At 38.0% G+C, this 19,358-nt stretch overlaps 2 protein-coding genes across 2 annotated transcripts in view; one reads left to right on the forward strand and one right to left on the reverse strand.

The window, feature by feature from the left end:
• The window catches only part of LOC311141354 (NLR family CARD domain-containing protein 3-like), a 171,349-nt gene that overhangs the window by 85,625 nt on the left and 66,366 nt on the right, over positions 1 to 19,358 (reverse strand). The window lies entirely within an intron of this gene.
• LOC311142242 (NLR family CARD domain-containing protein 3-like) overlaps positions 1 to 19,358 on the forward strand; it is a 66,514-nt gene that overhangs the window by 46,207 nt on the left and 949 nt on the right. The window contains exons 2-8 of the mRNA XM_084177856.1: positions 8,649 to 8,884; positions 9,050 to 10,850; positions 11,185 to 11,358; positions 15,459 to 15,632; positions 16,524 to 16,697; positions 18,141 to 18,314; positions 18,617 to 18,663. Of these exons, the coding sequence (XP_084033982.1) occupies positions 8,649 to 8,884; positions 9,050 to 10,850; positions 11,185 to 11,358; positions 15,459 to 15,632; positions 16,524 to 16,697; positions 18,141 to 18,314; positions 18,617 to 18,663 (2,780 nt within the window). The remainder of the gene's footprint in view (positions 1 to 8,648; positions 8,885 to 9,049; positions 10,851 to 11,184; positions 11,359 to 15,458; positions 15,633 to 16,523; positions 16,698 to 18,140; positions 18,315 to 18,616; positions 18,664 to 19,358) is intronic.

A 19,358-nucleotide genomic window follows, 5' to 3' on the forward strand; every position in this document is an offset into this window, starting at 1 on the left:
CAGGAGGTGTAATGAGATGTTGGACCAGCAGGTGTAATGAGATGTTGGACCAGGAGGTGTAATGAGATGTTGGACCAGCAGGTGTAATGAGATGTTGGACCAGCAGGTGTAATGAGATGTTGGACCAGCAGGTGTAATGAGATGTTGGACCAGGAGGTGTAATGAGATGTTGGACCATCAGGTGGAATGAGATTTTGGACCAGCAAGTGTAATGAGATGTTGGACCAGGAGGTGTAATGAGATGTTGGACCAGCAGGTGTAATGAGATGTTGGACCAGCAGGTGTAATGAGATGTTGGAGCATCAAGTGTAATGAGATGTTGGACCAGCAGGTGTAATGAGATGTTGGACCAGCAGGTGTAATGAGATGTTGGACCAGCAGGTGTAATGAGATGTTGGCCAGCAGGTGTAATGAGATGTTGGACCATCAGGTGTAATGAGATGTTGGCCAGCAGGTGTAATGAGATGTTGGACCAGCAGGTGTAATGAGATGTTGAACCAGCAGGTGTCCACATACTTTTGATCATGTAGTGTATGTTTGGTGAAGTAATAAAGAAGGTGTAATATTTTGGGTAGATGTTCCTAGAACAGATTATAACTATATATGGACATATTATAAAGTATGTGCATGAATAGACTCTTAAGGATTAAAGTGGAACTGAGATGAGGAAGTGAATCAGTAGGCCAATGTGACCATGTTACAAGTAAGTTCCACTTGTTAAATCCACTTCAGTCAGTGTAGATGCAGGGGAGGAGACTGGTAGGGGGGGGTTGCAACTCAATATTAGGAGGGTGTTCTTAATGTTTTTTACACTGTTTGTTTGTTGCTTTATGTAATGGCATACATTTTAATGCTTTATGTAATGTATTTTATCTATTGAAATATAATTTTGATATATTTTAAAATGTAATTTCATGGTGATTTATTATGTTTTTCAGAATATCCAACCAAACTCTGAGATCAGTCTCTCCAGTACCCAGTCATCTGTCCATGAAAAGTGACATCTCTATGAATCTTCCTATACATTTTAGTGATGGATCAGGCATCTTTGACCCCAGGTAAATTACTGGTCAGAATTGATGATATTGCTATTGAAGAGGAGAATCTTCTAGATCTGAAACCAGATGTATTTTGTGTATCTGAGTATATACTGTAAAGCATCTGCTTATAATTTGTTGTTTATGTCATATATTTTAATACACTGAGTGTACAAAACATTATGAACACCTGCTTTTTCCATGACATAGATTGACAAGGTGAATCCAGGTGAAAGCTATGATCCCTTATTGAAGTCACTTGTTATTAAATCCACTTCAATCACTGTAGATGAAGGGGAGGAGACAGGTTAAAGGATATCCAGCCAACTTGAAACATTGTGGGAAGCATTGGAGTCAACATGGGCCAGCAAGGACAGTGTAGAGAATAATTTAATATTCTAAACCGATGTGAAATATCTTTTCCATAACCAAAAATATTGTATTCATGAAAAAAAGGCTTTGTAATTGAACAGAATGTTTCGACCTACACGAATCACAATATATAATCACAATATATAAAACATATAGTAACATTTTATGACAACAGCGTTGATATTTGCAGTTTGTTTGTAACACCAAATCATTTTCCTTTAATGCATTTAGTGGTTACACACTAAAAACTAAAGGTTCTATGTAGTGCCAAAAAAGGGTTCGCTATGGTTACAGACCTTTTTGTGGCTATAAAGAACCCTTTGTTATGGTTCTTTATAGAACCTTTATAGAGAATGGTTCTATAAAGAACCTTCCTCAATCTCAAAGGTTCTTCGTAGATCCTTTTGAAGAACATTACATTTCTTTGGTATTCTGGTTAGCCATATAATATATAGTTAAAATTCCATAGGTGTTATATTTAACAGTTTAGTCATTTAGCAGACGCTCTCATCCAGAGCAACATACAAGCACAATTAGGGCTAAGTGCCTTGCTCAAGGGCACATCGGCATATTTTTCACCTAGTCGGCTTTGGGATTCAAACCAGCGACCTTTCAGTTACTGACTCTTAATGCTAGGCTACCTGCCGTGACAACTAGCTCTCAAACTGCTGCGGGTCACTGTAGTGATGGAAAAACAAAGCTTCCTGATGCAATGAGGCTTTCCAACCAATTGTGTCAAATAGGTTAATTGCTCTGAGCTTCTTTATTCATTCACACAATGCACATTAGTGACATCTGCTGGTCAGTAATAAATAGCAATGTGTGATTATCAGATAGAGGTCTTTTTTTCTCCACTGATTTTATAACTCTGTGGTGGTAAGTCGTTGGCTTTAATAGCCTACAGTCAGTTCACATCTTACATCATGCTTCGTTTTCTGCCTTCAAGTGGACTATTTTTCAAAAATGGAATCTATGGCATTATTGAGGATGTTTAAGAGAGAAGCTTATACTATACTAAATAAAACAAATTATTTGAACAACAGTGCAGAAAGTGTGGTTTCACAAAGCTATTTTCAAAATAGTGTCTCTTCAACGGGATTCGAACTCATACCCCCACATCCTGGAATGTTCCATAGTTCCCTACTCTACCAGCTAAGACATCAGTTAGGTGAAATTACTTGTACAAAATCCTAACTAAATGTATAAGTATGGTATCCAGTAGCAGTCGGTGTTTGAAAGCAGCTTAATCGAAGAAAGCACCAGAACCACGGTGAAATCAGTGGGATCTCGCATTTTGTAAGCAAAGCTTCGGACATCATTGATGACGTACTTCTGATAAAGTGATATACGCATCGGCACACTGATTCGAAGTTAGCTGCTTAGCGATTTCAACGCATGCCTTGGAGCTTCAGTATGAAACGTAACATCACTAGATCACTGAGGAGAGAATTGAGAACCACTGACTTAGTCAACCATTCTCAATTGACACAAGGCCATACGTGAGTCGTTCACAAGACACCGCCACTGGCCATAGTCCTACATAACAGTATGTATTAACAGTCATTGCATAACACAACACATTAGAATAGATCAACTGGAATGATACTCACTCACTGTTACACAAAAAGAGCTTTGAACAAACCACACCCCAAAATATTCTAATGAGCCACTGCCCCTACATTTTAATAATCACTAAAAAGCAAAGAATGAGTCATTATGGTTCCACATAGAACCATCACCCTTCCCAAAGAACCCTTGCGGAACCCTCTTTTCTTAGTGTGTACATTCTATACTTTTGAAGATTTCTACAATCTGAGTTCATATAGTTTAGTAATACCACTGTGGACATGTTTCTACAACCTTCTGAGTTCATATAGTTTAGTAATACCACTGTGGACATGTTTCTACAACCTTCTGAGTTCATATAGTTTAGTAATACCACTGTGGACATGTTTCTACAACCTGAGTTCATATAGTTTAGTAATACCACTGTGGACATGTTTCTACAACCTTCTGAGTTCATATAGTTTAGTAATACCACTGTGGACGTGTTTCTACAACCTTCTGAGTTCATATAGTTTAGTAATACCACTGTGGACATGTTTCTACAACCTGAGTTCATATAGTTTAGTAATACCACCGTGGACATGTTTCTACAACCTGAGTTCATATAGTTTAGTAATACCACTGTGGACATGTTTCTACAACCTGAGTTCATATAGTTTAGTAATACCACTGTGGACATGTTTCTACAACCTGAGTTCATATAGTTTAGTAATACCACTGTGGACATGTTTCTACAACCTGAGTTCATATAGTTTAGTAATACCACTGTGGACATGTTTCTACAACCTTCTGAGTTCATATAGTTTAGTAATACCACTGTGGACATGTTTCTACAACCTTCTGAGTTCATATAGTTTAGTAATACCACTGTGGACATGTTTCTACAACCTGAGTTCAAATAGTTTAGTAATACCACTGTGGACATGTTTCTACAACCTTCTGAGTTCATATAGTTTAGTAATACCACTGTGGACATGTTTCTACAACCTTCCGAGTTCATTTAGTTTAGTAATACCACTGTGGACATGTTTCTACAACCTGAGTTCATATAGTTTAGTAATACCACTGTGGACATGTTTCCACAACCTTCTGAGTTCATATAGTTTAGTAATACCACTGTGGACATGTTTCTACAACCTTCTGAGTTCATATAGTTTAGTAATACCACTGTGGACATGTTTCTACAACCTGAGTTCATATAGTTTAGTAATACCACCGTGGACGTGTTTCTACAACCTTCTGAGTTCATATAGTTTAGTAATACCACTGTGGACATGTTTCTACAACCTTCTGAGTTCATATAGTTTAGTAATACCACTGTGGACATGTTTCTACAACCTTCTGAGTTCATATAGTTTAGTAATACCACTGTGGACATGTTTCTACAACCTGAGTTCATATAGTTTAGTAATACCACTGTGGACATGTTTCTACAACCTTCTGAGTTCATATAGTTTAGTAATACCACTGTGGACATGTTTCTACAACCTTCTGAGTTCATATAGTTTAGTAATACCACTGTGGACATGTTTCTACAACCTGAGTTCATATAGTTTAGTAATACCACTGTGGACATGTTTCTACAACCTTCTGAGTTCATATAGTTTAGTAATACCACTGTGGACATGTTTCTACAACCTTCTGAGTTCATATTGTTTAGTAATACCACTGTGGACATGTTTCTACAACCTTCTGAGTTCATATAGTTTAGTAATACCACTGTGGACATGTTTCTACAACCTTCCGAGTTCATATAGTTTAGTAATACCACTGTGGACATGTTTCTACAACCTGAGTTCATATAGTTTAGTAATACCACTGTGGACATGTTTCCACAACCTTCTGAGTTCATATAGTTTAGTAATACCACTGTGGACATGTTTCTACAACCTTCTGAGTTCATATAGTTTAGTAATACCACTGTGGACATGTTTCTACAACCTGAGTTCATATAGTTTAGTAATACCACCGTGGACGTGTTTCTACAACCTTCTGAGTTCATATAGTTTAGTAATACCACTGTGGACATGTTTCTACAACCTTCTGAGTTCATATAGTTTAGTAATACCACTGTGGACATGTTTCTACAACCTTCTGAGTTCATATAGTTTAGTAATACCACTGTGGACATGTTTCTACAACCTGAGTTCATATAGTTTAGTAATACCACTGTGGACATGTTTCTACAACCTTCTGAGTTCATATAGTTTAGTAATACCACTGTGGACATGTTTCTACAACCTTCTGAGTTCATATAGTTTAGTAATACCACTGTGGACATGTTTCTACAACCTGAGTTCATATAGTTTAGTAATACCACTGTGGACATGTTTCTACAACCTTCTGAGTTCATATAGTTTAGTAATACCACTGTGGACATGTTTCTACAACCTTCTGAGTTCATATTGTTTAGTAATACCACTGTGGACATGTTTCTACAACCTTCTGAGTTCATATAGTTTAGTAATACCACTGTGGACATGTTTCTACAACCTTCTGAGTTCATATTGTTTAGTAATACCACTGTGGACATGTTTCTACAACCTTCTGAGTTCATATAGTTTAGTAATACCACTGTGGACATGTTTCTACAACCTGAGTTCATATAGTTTAGTAATACCACTGTGGACATGTTTCTACAACCTTCTGAGTTCATATAGTTTAGTAATACCACTGTGGACATGTTTCTACAACCTGAGATCATATAGTTTAGTAATACCACTGTGGACAAGTTTCTACAACCTGAGATCATATAGTTTAGTAATACCACTGTGGACATGTTTCTACAACCTTCTGAGTTCATATAGTTTAGTAATACCACTGTGGACATGTTTCTACAACCTTCTGAGTTCATATAGTTTAGTAATACCACTGTGGACATGTTTCTACAACCTTCTGAGTTCATATTGTTTAGTAATACCACTGTGGACATGTTTCTACAACCTTCTGAGTTCATATAGTTTAGTAATACCACTGTGGACATGTTTCTACAACCTGAGTTCATATAGTTTAGTAATACCACTGTGGACATGTTTCTACAACCTTCTGAGTTCATATAGTTTAGTAATACCACTGTGGACATGTTTCTACAACCTGAGATCATATAGTTTAGTAATACCACTGTGGACAAGTTTCTACAACCTGAGATCATATAGTTTAGTAATACCACTGTGGACATGTTTCTACAACCTTCTGAGTTCATATAGTTTAGTAATACCACTGTGGACATGTTTCTACAACCTTCTGAGTTCATATAGTTTAGTAATACCACTGTGGACATGTTTCTACAACCTTCTGAGTTCATATTGTTTAGTAATACCACTGTGGACATGTTTCTACAATCTTCTGAGTTCATATAGTTTAGTAATACCACTGTGGACATGTTTCTACAACCTTCTGAGTTCATATTGTTTAGTAATACCACTGTGGACATGTTTCTACAACCTTCTGCGTTCATATAGTTTAGTAATACCACTGTGGACATGTTTCTACAACCTTCTGAGTTCATATAGTTTAGTAATACCACTGTGGACATGTTTCTACAATCTTTTGAGTTCATATAGTTTAGTAATACCACTGTGGACATGTTTCTACAACCTTCTGAGTTCATATAGTTTAGTAATACCACTGTGGACATGTTTCTACAACCTTCTGAGTTCATATTGTTTAGTAATACCACTGTGGACATGTTTCTACAACCTTCTGAGTTCATATTGTTTAGTAATACCACTGTGGACATGTTTCTACAACCTTCTGAGTTCATATAGTTTAGTAATACCACTGTGGACATGTTTCTACAACCTGAGTTCATATAGTTTAGTAATACCACCGTGGACATGTTTCTACAACCTTCTGAGGTAATATAGTTTAGTAATACCACTGTGGACATGTTTCTACAACCTTCTGAGTTCATATTGTTTAGTAATACCACTGTGGACATGTTTCTACAACCTTCTGAGTTCATATAGTTTAGTAATACCACTGTGGACATGTTTCTACAACCTGAGTTCATATAGTTTAGTAATACCACCGTGGACATGTTTCTACAACCTTCTGAGGTCATATAGTTTAGTAATACCACTGTGGACATGTTTCTACAACCTTCTGAGTTCATATTGTTTAGTAATACCACTGTGGACATGTTTCTACAACCTTCTGAGTTCATATAGTTTAGTAATACCACTGTGGACATGTTTCTACAACCTGAGTTCATATAGTTTAGTAATACCACCGTGGACATGTTTCTACAACCTTCTGAGGTCATATAGTTTAGTAATACCACTGTGGACATGTTTCTACAACCTTCTGAGTTCATATTGTTTAGTAATACCACTGTGGACATGTTTCTACAACCTTCTGAGTTCATATAGTTTAGTAATACCACTGTGGACATGTTTCTACAACCTTCTGAGTTCATATAGTTTAGTAATACCACTGTGGACATGTTTCTACAACCTGAGTTCATATAGTTTAGTAATACCATTGTGGACATGTTTCTACAACCTTCTGAGTTCATATAGTTTAGTAATACCACTGTGGACATGTTTCTACAACCTTCTGAGTTCATATAGTTTAGTAATACCACTGTGGACATGTTTCTACAACCTTCTGAGTTCATATAGTTTAGTAATACCACTGTGGACATGTTTCTACAACCTTCTGAGTTCATATAGTTTAGTAATACCACTGTGGACATGTTTCTACAACCTTCTGAGTTCATATAGTTTAGTAATACCACTGTGGACATGTTTCTACAACCTTCTGAGTTCATATAGTTTAGTAATACCACTGTGGACATGTTTCTACAACCTTCTGAGTTCATATAGTTTAGTAATACCACTGTGGACATGTTTCTACAACCTTCTGAGTTCATATAGTTTAGTAATACCACTGTGGACATGTTTCTACAACCTTCTGAGTTCATATAGTTTAGTAATACCACTGTGGACATGTTTCTACAACCTTCTGAGTTCATATAGTTTAGTAATACCACTGTGGACATGTTTCTACAACCTTCTGAGTTCATATAGTTTAGTAATACCACTGTGGACATGTTTCTACAACCTTCTGAGTTCATATAGTTTAGTAATACCACTGTGGACATGTTTCTACAACCTTCTGAGTTCATATAGTTTAGTAATACCACTGTGGACATGTTTCTACAACCTTCTGAGTTCATATAGTTTAGTAATACCACTGTGGACATGTTTCTACAACCTTCTGAGTTCATATAGTTTAGTAATACCACTGTGGACATGTTTCTACAACCTTCTGAGTTCATATAGTTTAGTAATACCACTGTGGACATGTTTCTACAACCTTCTGAGTTAATATAGTTTAGTAATACCACTGTGGACATGTTATTCATTCCAGAGGCTACTACCACTCAGAGAGCAGAGTATTCTGTTCCCAGCTGTCTGTCTATGAACAGTATTAACATCTACAATCTCTCTCTCCTTTATCTCTGTAGTGGAAGGTCTACTCTGTTAGAGGATCACTATTAACATCTACAATCTCTCTCTCCTTTATCTCTGTAGTGGAAGGTCTACTCTGTTAGAGGATCAGTATTAACATCTACAATCTCTCTCTCCTTTATCTCTGTAGTGGAAGGTCTACTCTGTTAAAGGATCAGTATTAACATCTACAATCTCTCTCTCTCCTTTATCTGTGTAGTGGAAGGTCTACTCTGCCAGAGGATCAGTCCAGGTGTGCAGTGTGTCAGCAGGTGCTGAGTGATCCAGTCTCTATCACCTGTGGACACGGGTTTTGCAGACAGTGCATCACCAGATACTGGGAGAAACCTGCTCCTTCAGGAGACTATGACTGTCCTCAGTGTAGAAAGAGATCCAGAACACGGCCTGTACTACAGCAGCTGAGTCAACCCAATAAAACAAGAGGCTCTGAAAACAGTAAGACCACTTGCACACGTGGGCCAAATCAATACCTTAATATGATTTACAGTAGTTAACTACAATATTATGAGATAATAGAAGTTACTGTAGTTGTGGAAGGCCCACTTTTCATCCTGTCAATGAATGTTTATGATACACATCATTTTTCCTCTTCCCTTGTAGTGGATGACAGCCTGCAGAGAGCTATAGTAAACCATAAAGACAGTCTGAAAAGGAGGTATGAATGTGTGATAGAAGGTATGGAAAAAGCAGGGAACCAAACTCCCCTCAACAGGATTTACACAGAGCTCTACATCACAGAAGGAGAGAGTGAAGGGGTTAACAATGAACATGAGGTGTGGCAGCTAGAGACAGCATCCAGGACACCAACCCCACATGACACAGCAATCCACTGCAATGACATATTTAAACCCTTACCAGGCCAAGAGAGAAGCATCAGAACTGTGCTGACGAAGGGCATCGCTGGCATCGGAAAAACAGTCTCTGTGCAGAAGTTCATCCTAGATTGGGCTGAAGAGAAGGCGAACCAAGATGTGGAGATCATATTTGTGCTTCCTTTCCGGGAGCTGAACTTGATTAAAGATCTCCAGTACAGTCTTCTCAGACTTTTAAATGGCTTCCACACAGAACTAGACATAGGCAATGCAAAGAAACTCCCTGCCTGTAAAGCTATGTTCATCTTTGATGGTTTGGATGAAAGCAGACTTCCATTGGATTTCCAGCACAATGAAAAGGTGTCTGATGTCACCCAGACATCGTCTGTCGATGTTCTGTTGACAAACCTCATCATGGGGAATCTGCTTCCCTCTGCTCTCCTATGGATAACCTCCCGACCAGCAGCAACCAATCAGATCCCCCCTAAGTGTGTTGACCAGGTGACAGAGGTACGAGGGTTCAATGACCCACAGAAGGAGGAGTACTTCAGGAAGAGATTCAGTGATGAGGACCTGGCCAGCAGAATCATCTCACACATAAAGACATCAAGGAGCCTCCACATCATGTGCCACATGCCAGTGTTCTGTTGGATTTCTGCAATAGTCCTTGAACACATGTTGAGTACAGACAAGAGGAGAGAGATGCCCACGACTCTGACTGAGATGTCAATACACTTCCTGCTCATTCAGACCAGCCTGAAGAACCAGAAATATCATGGAAGAGTTGAGATGGATCAACAGGAGCTCATGGAGTCAGATAAGGAAATTCTTCTGAAGCTGGGGAAGCTGGCGTTTGAAAATCTGGAGAAGGGTAATCTCATGTTCTATGAAGAAGACCTGAAAGAGTGTGGCATTGATGTCAAAGAAGCCTCAGTGTACTCAGGAGTGTGCACACAAATCTTTAAAGAAGAGTCTGTGTTATTTCAGAGAGTGGTGTACTGCTTTGTTCATCTGAGCATTCAGGAGTTTCTCTCAGCTGTCTACATGTACCATTGTTACACAACCAAGAACATGGATGCACTGAAGCCCTTCCTCAAGAGAAAGTCTAGAGCTGCATCTGAAGAGCTAACCTTGCATGAGCTGCTGAAGAGTACCGTGGATAAAGCCTTGGAGAGCAAGAACGGACACCTGGACCTCTTTGTCCGCTTCCTTCATGGCATGTCACTGGAGTCCAATCAGAAACTCCTACGAGGTCTGGTGACACAGACAGAAAGCAGTCCAGGCAGCGTCCAGAAAACAATCCGATCCCTTAAGGTGATGCAGAGGAAGAACATCTCCCCTGAGAGGTGCATCAATCTCTTCCACTGTCTGATAGAGATGAAAGACCATTCAGTACAGGAGGAAATCCAAGCGTACTTGAGGTCAGAGAAGAGATCCAAAAACCTCACACTTTCTCATTGTTCAGCACTGGCCTACATGCTACAGATATCAGAGGAGGTTCTGGATGTTTTTGACCTGAAGGTATACAAGACATCAGAGGAGGGTCGTAGGAGACTGCTCCCAGCTGTGAGAGGCTGCAGGAAAGCTCTGTAAGTATTCATGGAAATATCCCACACCAAAATACATTGTAGTTACAGCAGCATTTTTATTGGCTGACTGGCTCTGTAAGTACTCATGTGACTATCCCTCAGACCAAACTTTACTGTATGTAAGAACAACAATATTTTCATTGGCTGACTAAACTTTCTATCAGCTGAAAAGTCTTAAACAAACTGTAATACAAACGGATCAGAAAAGTTGTAGCATTGAGACATCTATACACAGTGTTCACATTATTAGTGCAGGGGTAACAGTGTAAGCAGGAAAAGCTAAATGTAACATTTTAATACAACCTGTCCCTCATGGTATTTACTCTGTTGACAGACTCACTGGCTGTAAACTCACAGACACATCCTGTGAAGTGTTGGCCTCAGTGCTCAGTTCAAACCCCTCACACCTGAGAGAGCTGGATCTGAGTAACAATGACCTGAAGGATTCAGGAGTGAAGCTGCTCTCTGCTGGACTGGGGAATCCCCACTGTAAACTGGAGACTCTGAGGTCAGTATTCCTGTAGTTGGTCAACAAGTGATAACTGTTCACCAGATCCACATGTGTTTACCAGGCACACATAGTCCACACCATATGTGTTTGGACAGTGAAGCTTACAGTTTTACATTTGGCGCTATGCTCCATCATTTTGGATTTTAAATTGTTTCATATTAGGCAACAGTACAGAATGTCACCTTTTATTTGAGGGTATTCATACATACCTGTTTTACTGTTTAGAAATGAAAGCACTTAATGTATGTAGTTCTACCATTTGAAAAAGTCATAAGTATTTGGACAAATTAATTTAGTCCAAAGTTTAGTATTTGGTCCCATATTCCTTACCTGCAGTGATTACATCAAGCTTGTGATTCTACAAACTTGTTGAATGCATTTGCAGTTTGTTTTGGTTGTGTTTTGGATGATGTTTTTCCCAATAGAAACTGAATGGTGAATAATGTCCTGTCATTTTGGAGTCACTTCACTTGTATTGTCAGTAAGAATAGAAGATGTTTCTGAACACTTCTACATTCATGTGGACGTTACCATGATTATGAATAATCATGAATGAATCGTGAATAATGATGAATGAGAAAGTTACAGAGGCGCAAGGATCATACCCCCTCTGTTATTGGTAATGGTGAGAGGTTAGCATGTTTTGTTGTAGCCTCTGTAACTCTCTCACTCATTATTATTCATGATTCATTCATGATTATTCTTAATCATGGCATCATCAGGATTAATTTAGTAGTGTTTAGAAACATGTTATCTACTCACTTAGACAGAAAATTACTCCAGTCATCATCCACCATTCAGTTACTATCGGGCAAAACATAACCCAAAACACAACCAAAACAAACTGCAAATGCAACCAACGAGTTTGGGACCAAATACTCAACTTTTGACTACTTTAATACACTATAAGTGAATTGGTCAGAATACTTTTGACTTCTTCAAATGGGGGGACTAGATACATAAAGTGCTTTCATTTCAAATGTTAGCTTATCTGTCAAAATAGATATGGTGTGGACTGGATACTCAATACAATCTAAATATGATACCTCACTGTCTGTCTTTTGACTGATACTGCTTTTTAAACTGCTCTGGTCAGTCTACTCAAATATTTGTAATATGCATTTTTCTATCTACAAGCAATACTTTGATACTTTGTCATTTCTAATAATGAAACATTCATTTATGAATAGATATGGCAGGTTTCAGGACACTGATATATCTGAATATGTTGATCAAAATATACTGCCACTATTTTCACCACCAAAGAATAGCAGTGTGGTTTTAATATGATTTGACTCTTTGCAGGCTGTCAGGCTGTCTAGTCACAGAGGAAAGCTGTGCTTCTCTGGTCTCAGCTCTGAAGTCAAACCCCTCACACCTGAGAGAGCTGGACCTGAGTATCAATGACCTGAAGGATTCAGGAGTGAAGCTGCTCTCTGCTGGACTGGGGAATCCCCACTGTAAACTGGAGACTCTGAGGTCAGTATTCCTGTAGTTGGTCAACAAGTGATAACTGTTCACCAGATCCACATGTGTTTACCAGGCACACATAGTCCACACCATATGTGTTTGGACAGTGAAGCTTACAGTTTTACATTTGGTGCTATGCTCCAGCATTTTGGATTTGAGATAGAATGTTTCATATTAGGCAACAGTATATAATGTCACCTTTTATTTGAGAGTATTTTCATACATATATGTGTTAATGTTTAGAAATGAAATCACTTTATGTGTCTAGTGCTCCCATTTGAAAAAGACGTAATAATTTGGACATATTCACTTATATTGTATTAAAGTAGTCTTAAGTTTAGTATTTGGTCCCATATTCCTTACCCACAGTGATTACATCAAGCTTGTGATTCTACAAACTTGTTGAAAACATTTGCAGTTTGTCTTGGTTGTGTTTTGGATGATGTTTTTCCCAATAGAAACTGAATGGTGAATAATGTCCTGTCATTTTGGAGTCACTTCACTTGTATTGTCAGTAAGAATAGAAGATGTTTCTGAACACTTCTACATTCATGTGGATGCTACCATGATTATGAATAATCATGAATGAATCGTGAATGATGATGAATGAGAAAGTTACAGAGGAACAAGGATCATACCCCCTCTGTTATTGGTAATGGTGGGAGGTTAGCATGTTTTGTTGTAGCCTCTGTAACTTTCTCACTCGTTATTATTCATGATTCATTCATAATTTTTCTTAATTATTGCATCATCAAGATTCATTTAGTAATGTTTAGAAACATGTTATCTACTCACTTAGACAGAAAATTACTCCAGTCATCATCCACCATTCAGTTACTATCGGGCAAAACATAACCCAAAACACAACCAAAACAAACTGCAAATGCAACCAACGAGTTTACAACCAAATACTCAACTTTTGACTACTTTAATACACTATAAGTGAAATGGTCAGAATACTTCGTCAAATGGGGGGACTAGATACATAAAGTGCTTTCATTTCTAAACAGTGAAACATATATGTATTAAAATACCCTCAAATAAAAGGTGACATTATATACTGTCACCTCATATGAAACATTTGATCTGAAATCCAAAATGCTGGAGTATAGAGCCACATTTTACATGTTATCTTCACTGTCAAAATAGATATGGTGTGGACTGTATACTCAATACAATCTAAATCTGATACCTCACTGTCTGTCTTTTGACTGATACTGCTTTTTAAACTGCTCTGGTCAGTCTACTCAAATATTTGTAATATGCATTTTTCTATCTACAAGCAATACTTTGATAATGTGTCATTTGTAATAACGATAAATTCATTTATGAATAGATATGGCAGGTTTCAGGACACTGATATATCTAAATATGTTGAAAAAATATACTGCCAATATCTTCACCACCAAAGAATAGCAGTGTGGTTTTAATATGATTTGACTCTTTGCAGGCTGTCAGGCTGTCTAGTCACAGAGGAAGGCTGTGCTTCTCTGGTCTCAGCTCTGAAGTCAAACCCCTCACACCTGAGAGAGCTGGATCTGAGTAACAATGACCTGAAGGATTCAGGAGTGAAGCTGCTCTCTGATGGACTGGGGAATCCACACTGTAATCTGGAGACTCTGAGGTCAGTATTCCTGTAGTTGGTCAACAAGTGATAACTGTTCACCAGATCCACATGTGTTTACCAGGCACACATAGTCCACACCATATGTGTTTGGACAGTGAAGCTTACAATTTTACATTTGGTTCTATACTCCAGCATTTTGGATTTCAGATAAAATGTTTCATATTAGGCAACATTACAGAATGTCACCTTTTATTTGAGGTTAATGGTGAGAGGTTAGCATGTTTTGTTGTAGCCTCTGTAACTTTCTCATTCATTATTATTCATGATTCATTCATGATGTTTCTTAATCATGTCATCATCAAGATTAATTTAGTAGTGTTTAGAAACATGTTATCTACTCACTTAGACAGAAAATTACTCCAGTCATCATCCACCATTCAGTTACTATCGGGCAAAACATAACCCAAAACACAACCAAAACAAACTGCAAATGCAACCAACAAGTTTACAACCAAATACTCAACTTTTGACTACTTTAATACACTATAATTGAATTGGTCAGAATACTTATGACTTCTTCAAATAGGGGGACTAGATATATAAAGTGCTTTCATTTCTTAACGGTGAAACAGATATATATGAAAATACCCTCAAATAAAAGGTGACATTATATACTGTCACCTCATATGAAACATTTGATCTCAAATCCAAAATGCTGGAGTATAGAGCCACATTTAAAATGTTAGCTTCACTGTCAGAATATATATGGTGTGGACTGTATACTCAATACAATCTAAATCTGATACCTCACTGTCTGTCTTTTGACTGATACTGCTTTTTAAACTGCTCTGGTCAGTCTACTCAAATATTTGTACTATACATTTTTCTCTCTACAATCAATATATGATCATTTCTAATAATGAAACATTCATTAATTTATGAATAGATATGGCAGGTTTCAGGACACTGATATATCTAAATATGTTGAAAAAATATACTGCCAATATCTTCACCGCCAAAGAATAGCAGTGTGGTTTTAATATGATTTGACTCTTTGCAGGCTGTCAGGCTGTCTAGTCACAGAGGAAGGCTGTGCTTCTCTGGTCTCAGCTCTGAAGTCAAACCCCTCACACCTGAGAGAGCTGGATCTGAGTAACAATGACCTGAAGGATTCAGGAGTGGAGCTGCTCTCTGCTGGACTGGGGAATCCCCACTGTAAACTGGAGACTCTGAGGTCAGTATTCCTGTAGTTGGTCAACAAGTGATAACTGTTCACCAGATCCACATGTGTTTACCAGGCACACATAGTCCACACCATATGTGTTTGGAAAGTGAAGTTTACAGTTTTACATTTGGTGCTATGCTCCAGCATGTTGGATTTGAGATATAATGTTTCATATTAGGCAACAGTACAGAATGTCACCTTTTAGTTGAGGTTAATGGTGAGAGGTAAGCATGTTTTGTTGTAGCCTTTGTAACTTTCTCATCCATTATTATTCATGATTCATTCATGATCTTTCTCAATCATGGCAGTCACAGGCTTGATTTAGTCATTGCATTCAAAGAATATGGGATCAAATACTAAACTTTTGACTACTTCAATACACTATAGGTGAATTGGTCCGAATACTTATGACTTCTTCAAATAGGGGGACTTGATACATAAAGGGCTTTTATTTTTCTAAATGGTGAAACAGACTTGTATAAAAATTCCCTCAAATTAAAGGTGACATTATATACTGTCACCTCATATGAAACATTTGATCTCAAATCCAAAATGCTGGAGTATAGAGCCACATTTAAAATGTTAGCTTCACTGTCAAAATAGATATGGTGTGGACTGTATACTCAATACAATCTAAATCTGATACCTCACTGTCTGTCTTTTGACTGATACTGCTTTTTAAACTGCTCTGGTCAGTCTACTCAAATATTTGTACTATACATTTTTCTCTCTACAATCAATATATGATCATTTCTAATAATGAAACATTCATTAATTTATGAATAGATATGGCAGGTTTCAGGACACTGATATATCTAAATATGTTGAAAAAATATACTGCCAATATCTTCACCACCAAAGAATAGCAGTGTGGTTTTAATATGATTTGACTCTTTGCAGGCTGTCAGGCTGTCTAGTCACAGAGGAAGGCTGTGCTTCTCTGGTCTCAACTCTGAAGTCAAACCCCTCACACCTGAGAGAGCTGGATCTGAGTAACAATGACCTGAAGGATTCAGGAGTGAAGCTGCTCTCTGCTGGACTGGGGAATCCCCACTGTAAACTGGAGACTCTGAGGTCAGTATTCCTGTAGTTGGTCAACAAGTGATAACTGTTCACCAGATCCACATGTGTTTACCAGGAACACATAGTCCACACCATATGTGTTTGGACAGTGAAGCTTACAGTTTTACATTTGGTGCTATGCTCCAGCATTTTGGATTTGAGATAGAATGTTTCATATTAGGTGACAGTATATAATGTCACCTTTTATTTGAGGGTAAAATACATATCTGTGTTACTGTTTAGAAATGAAAGCACTTTATGTATCTAGTTCTCCCATTTGAAAAAGTCATAATAATTTGGACATATTCACTTATATTGTATTAAAGTAGTCATAAGTTTAGTATTTGGTCCCATATTCCTTCCCTGCAGTGATTACATCAAGCTTGTGATTCTACAAACTTGTTGAAAACATTTGCAGTTTGTCTTGGTTGTGTTTTGGATGATGTTTTTCCCAATAGAAACTGAATGGTGAATAATGTCCTGTCATTTTGGAGTCACTTCACTTGTATTGTCAGTAAGAATAGAAGATGTTTCTGAACACTTCTACATTCATGTGGATGCTACCATGATTATGAATAATCATGAATGAATCGTGAATGATGATGAATGAGAAAGTTACAGAGGAACAAGGATCATACCCCCTCTGTTATTGGTAATGGTGAGAGGTTAGCATGTTTTGTTGTAGCCTCTGTAACTTTCTCACTCATTATTATTCATGATTCATTCATGATTTTTCTTAATCATGGCATCATCAGGATTCATTTAGTAGCGTTTAGAAACATGTTATCTACTCACTTAGACAGAAAATTACTCCAGTCATCATCCACCATTCAGTTACTATCGGGCAAAACATAACCCAAAACACAACCAAAACAAACTGCAAATGCAACCAACGAATTTACAACCAAATACTAAACTTTTGACTACTTTAATACACTATAAGTGAAATGGTCAGAATATGTTTGACTTCGTCAAAAGTGGGGGACTAGATACATAAAGTGCTTTCATTTCTAAATGGTGAAACAGATATGTATTCAAATACCCTCAAATAAAAGGTGACATTATATACTGTCACCTCATATGAAACATTTGATCTCAAATCCAAAATGCTGGAGTATAGAGCCACATTTAAAATGTTATCTTTGTCAAAATATATATGGTGTGGACTGTATACTCAATACAATCTAAATCTGATACCTCACTGTCTGTCTTTTGACTGATACTGCGTTTTAAACTGGTCTGGTCAGTCTACTCAAATATTTGTACTATACATGTTTCTCTCTACAATCAATATTATGATAATTTCTAATAATGAAACATTCATTAATGTATTAATAGATATGGTAGGTTTCAGGACACTGATATATCTGAATATGTTGAAAAAAATATATACTGCCACTATTTTCACCACCAAAGAATAGCAGTGTGGTTTTAATATGATTTGACTCTTTACAGGCTGTCAGGCTGTCTAGTCACAGAGGAAGGCTGTGCTTCTCTGGTCTCAGCTCTGAAGTCAAACCCCTCACACCTGAGAGAGCTGGACCTGAGCTACAATCACCCAGGAGACTCAGGAGTCAGACTGCTCTCTGCTGGACTGGAGGATCCACACTGCAGACTGGAGAAAGTCAAGTATGTAGAGGGTTTATGTCAATGTTCATATCAGACATGTTGGAGTTATCAGGCTAGTTAAGACAAACATTCTGACCACCACTTGGACTTAGTTATATAAAGACTGTGTGTGTGTGTGTGTGTGTGTGACCAGTGTGTGTGTGTATGTGTGTGTGTGTCCACTGCGTGGGTCCTGTGTGTGTGTGTGTGTGTGTGTGTGTGTGTGTGTGTGTGTGTGTGTGTGTGTGTGTGTGTGTGTGTGTGTGTGTGTGAGTTCAGGTGTATCCCTCAATGACTGTCTGTTCTTCTGCTTACTGCTACAGTGTGGAACATGGTGGGGAGAACACAATGAAACCTGGACTTAGAAAATGTGAGTGTTGACTGCTGTGAAGAATATGACTAAGAATAAGTCTTAATTCAAGTGAAGTCAAAGTCAAAGACCACCATCATTACTTACTTGGTCATATTAAATATCAGCTGTAGTTCTACAGAAGCACAAATCAGGGACACCAAAGTTTACAAAGAGTTGCTTTGACAATGTGTGTGTCTGTGTGTGACGTGTTTGTGTTACTTTAGAAATGTGTGTGTGTGTTCATGCATGCATGAAGGTGTGTGTTCAGGATGTGTGTGTGTGTGTGTGTGTGTGTGTGTGTGTTCAGGATTTGTGTGTGTGTGTTCAGGATGTGTGTGTTTGTGTGTGTGTGTGTGTGTGTGTGTGTGTGTGTGTGTGTGTGTGTGTGTGTTCAGGATGTGTGTGTGTGTGTGTGTGTGTGTTTGTGTGTGTGTGTGTGTGTGTTCAGGCTGTGTGTGTTTGTGTGTGTGTGTGTGTTCAGCATGTGTGTGTATTTGTGTGTGTGTGTTCAGAATGTGTGTTGTGTGTGTGTGTGTGTGTGTGTGTGTGTGTGTGTGTGTGTGTGTGTGTGTGTGTGTGTGTGTGTGTGTGTGTGTGTTCAGGCTGTGTGTGTTTGTGTGTGTGTGTGTGTGTTCAGGATGTGTGTGTATTTGTGTGTGTGTGTTCAGAATGTGTGTGTTTGTGTGTGTGTGTGTGTGTTCAGGCTGTGTGTG

The sequence above is a fragment of the Coregonus lavaretus genome (genome assembly GCF_964263955.1).
Source record: "Coregonus lavaretus genome assembly, chromosome: 2".
NCBI lineage: Eukaryota > Metazoa > Chordata > Actinopteri > Salmoniformes > Salmonidae > Coregonus > Coregonus lavaretus.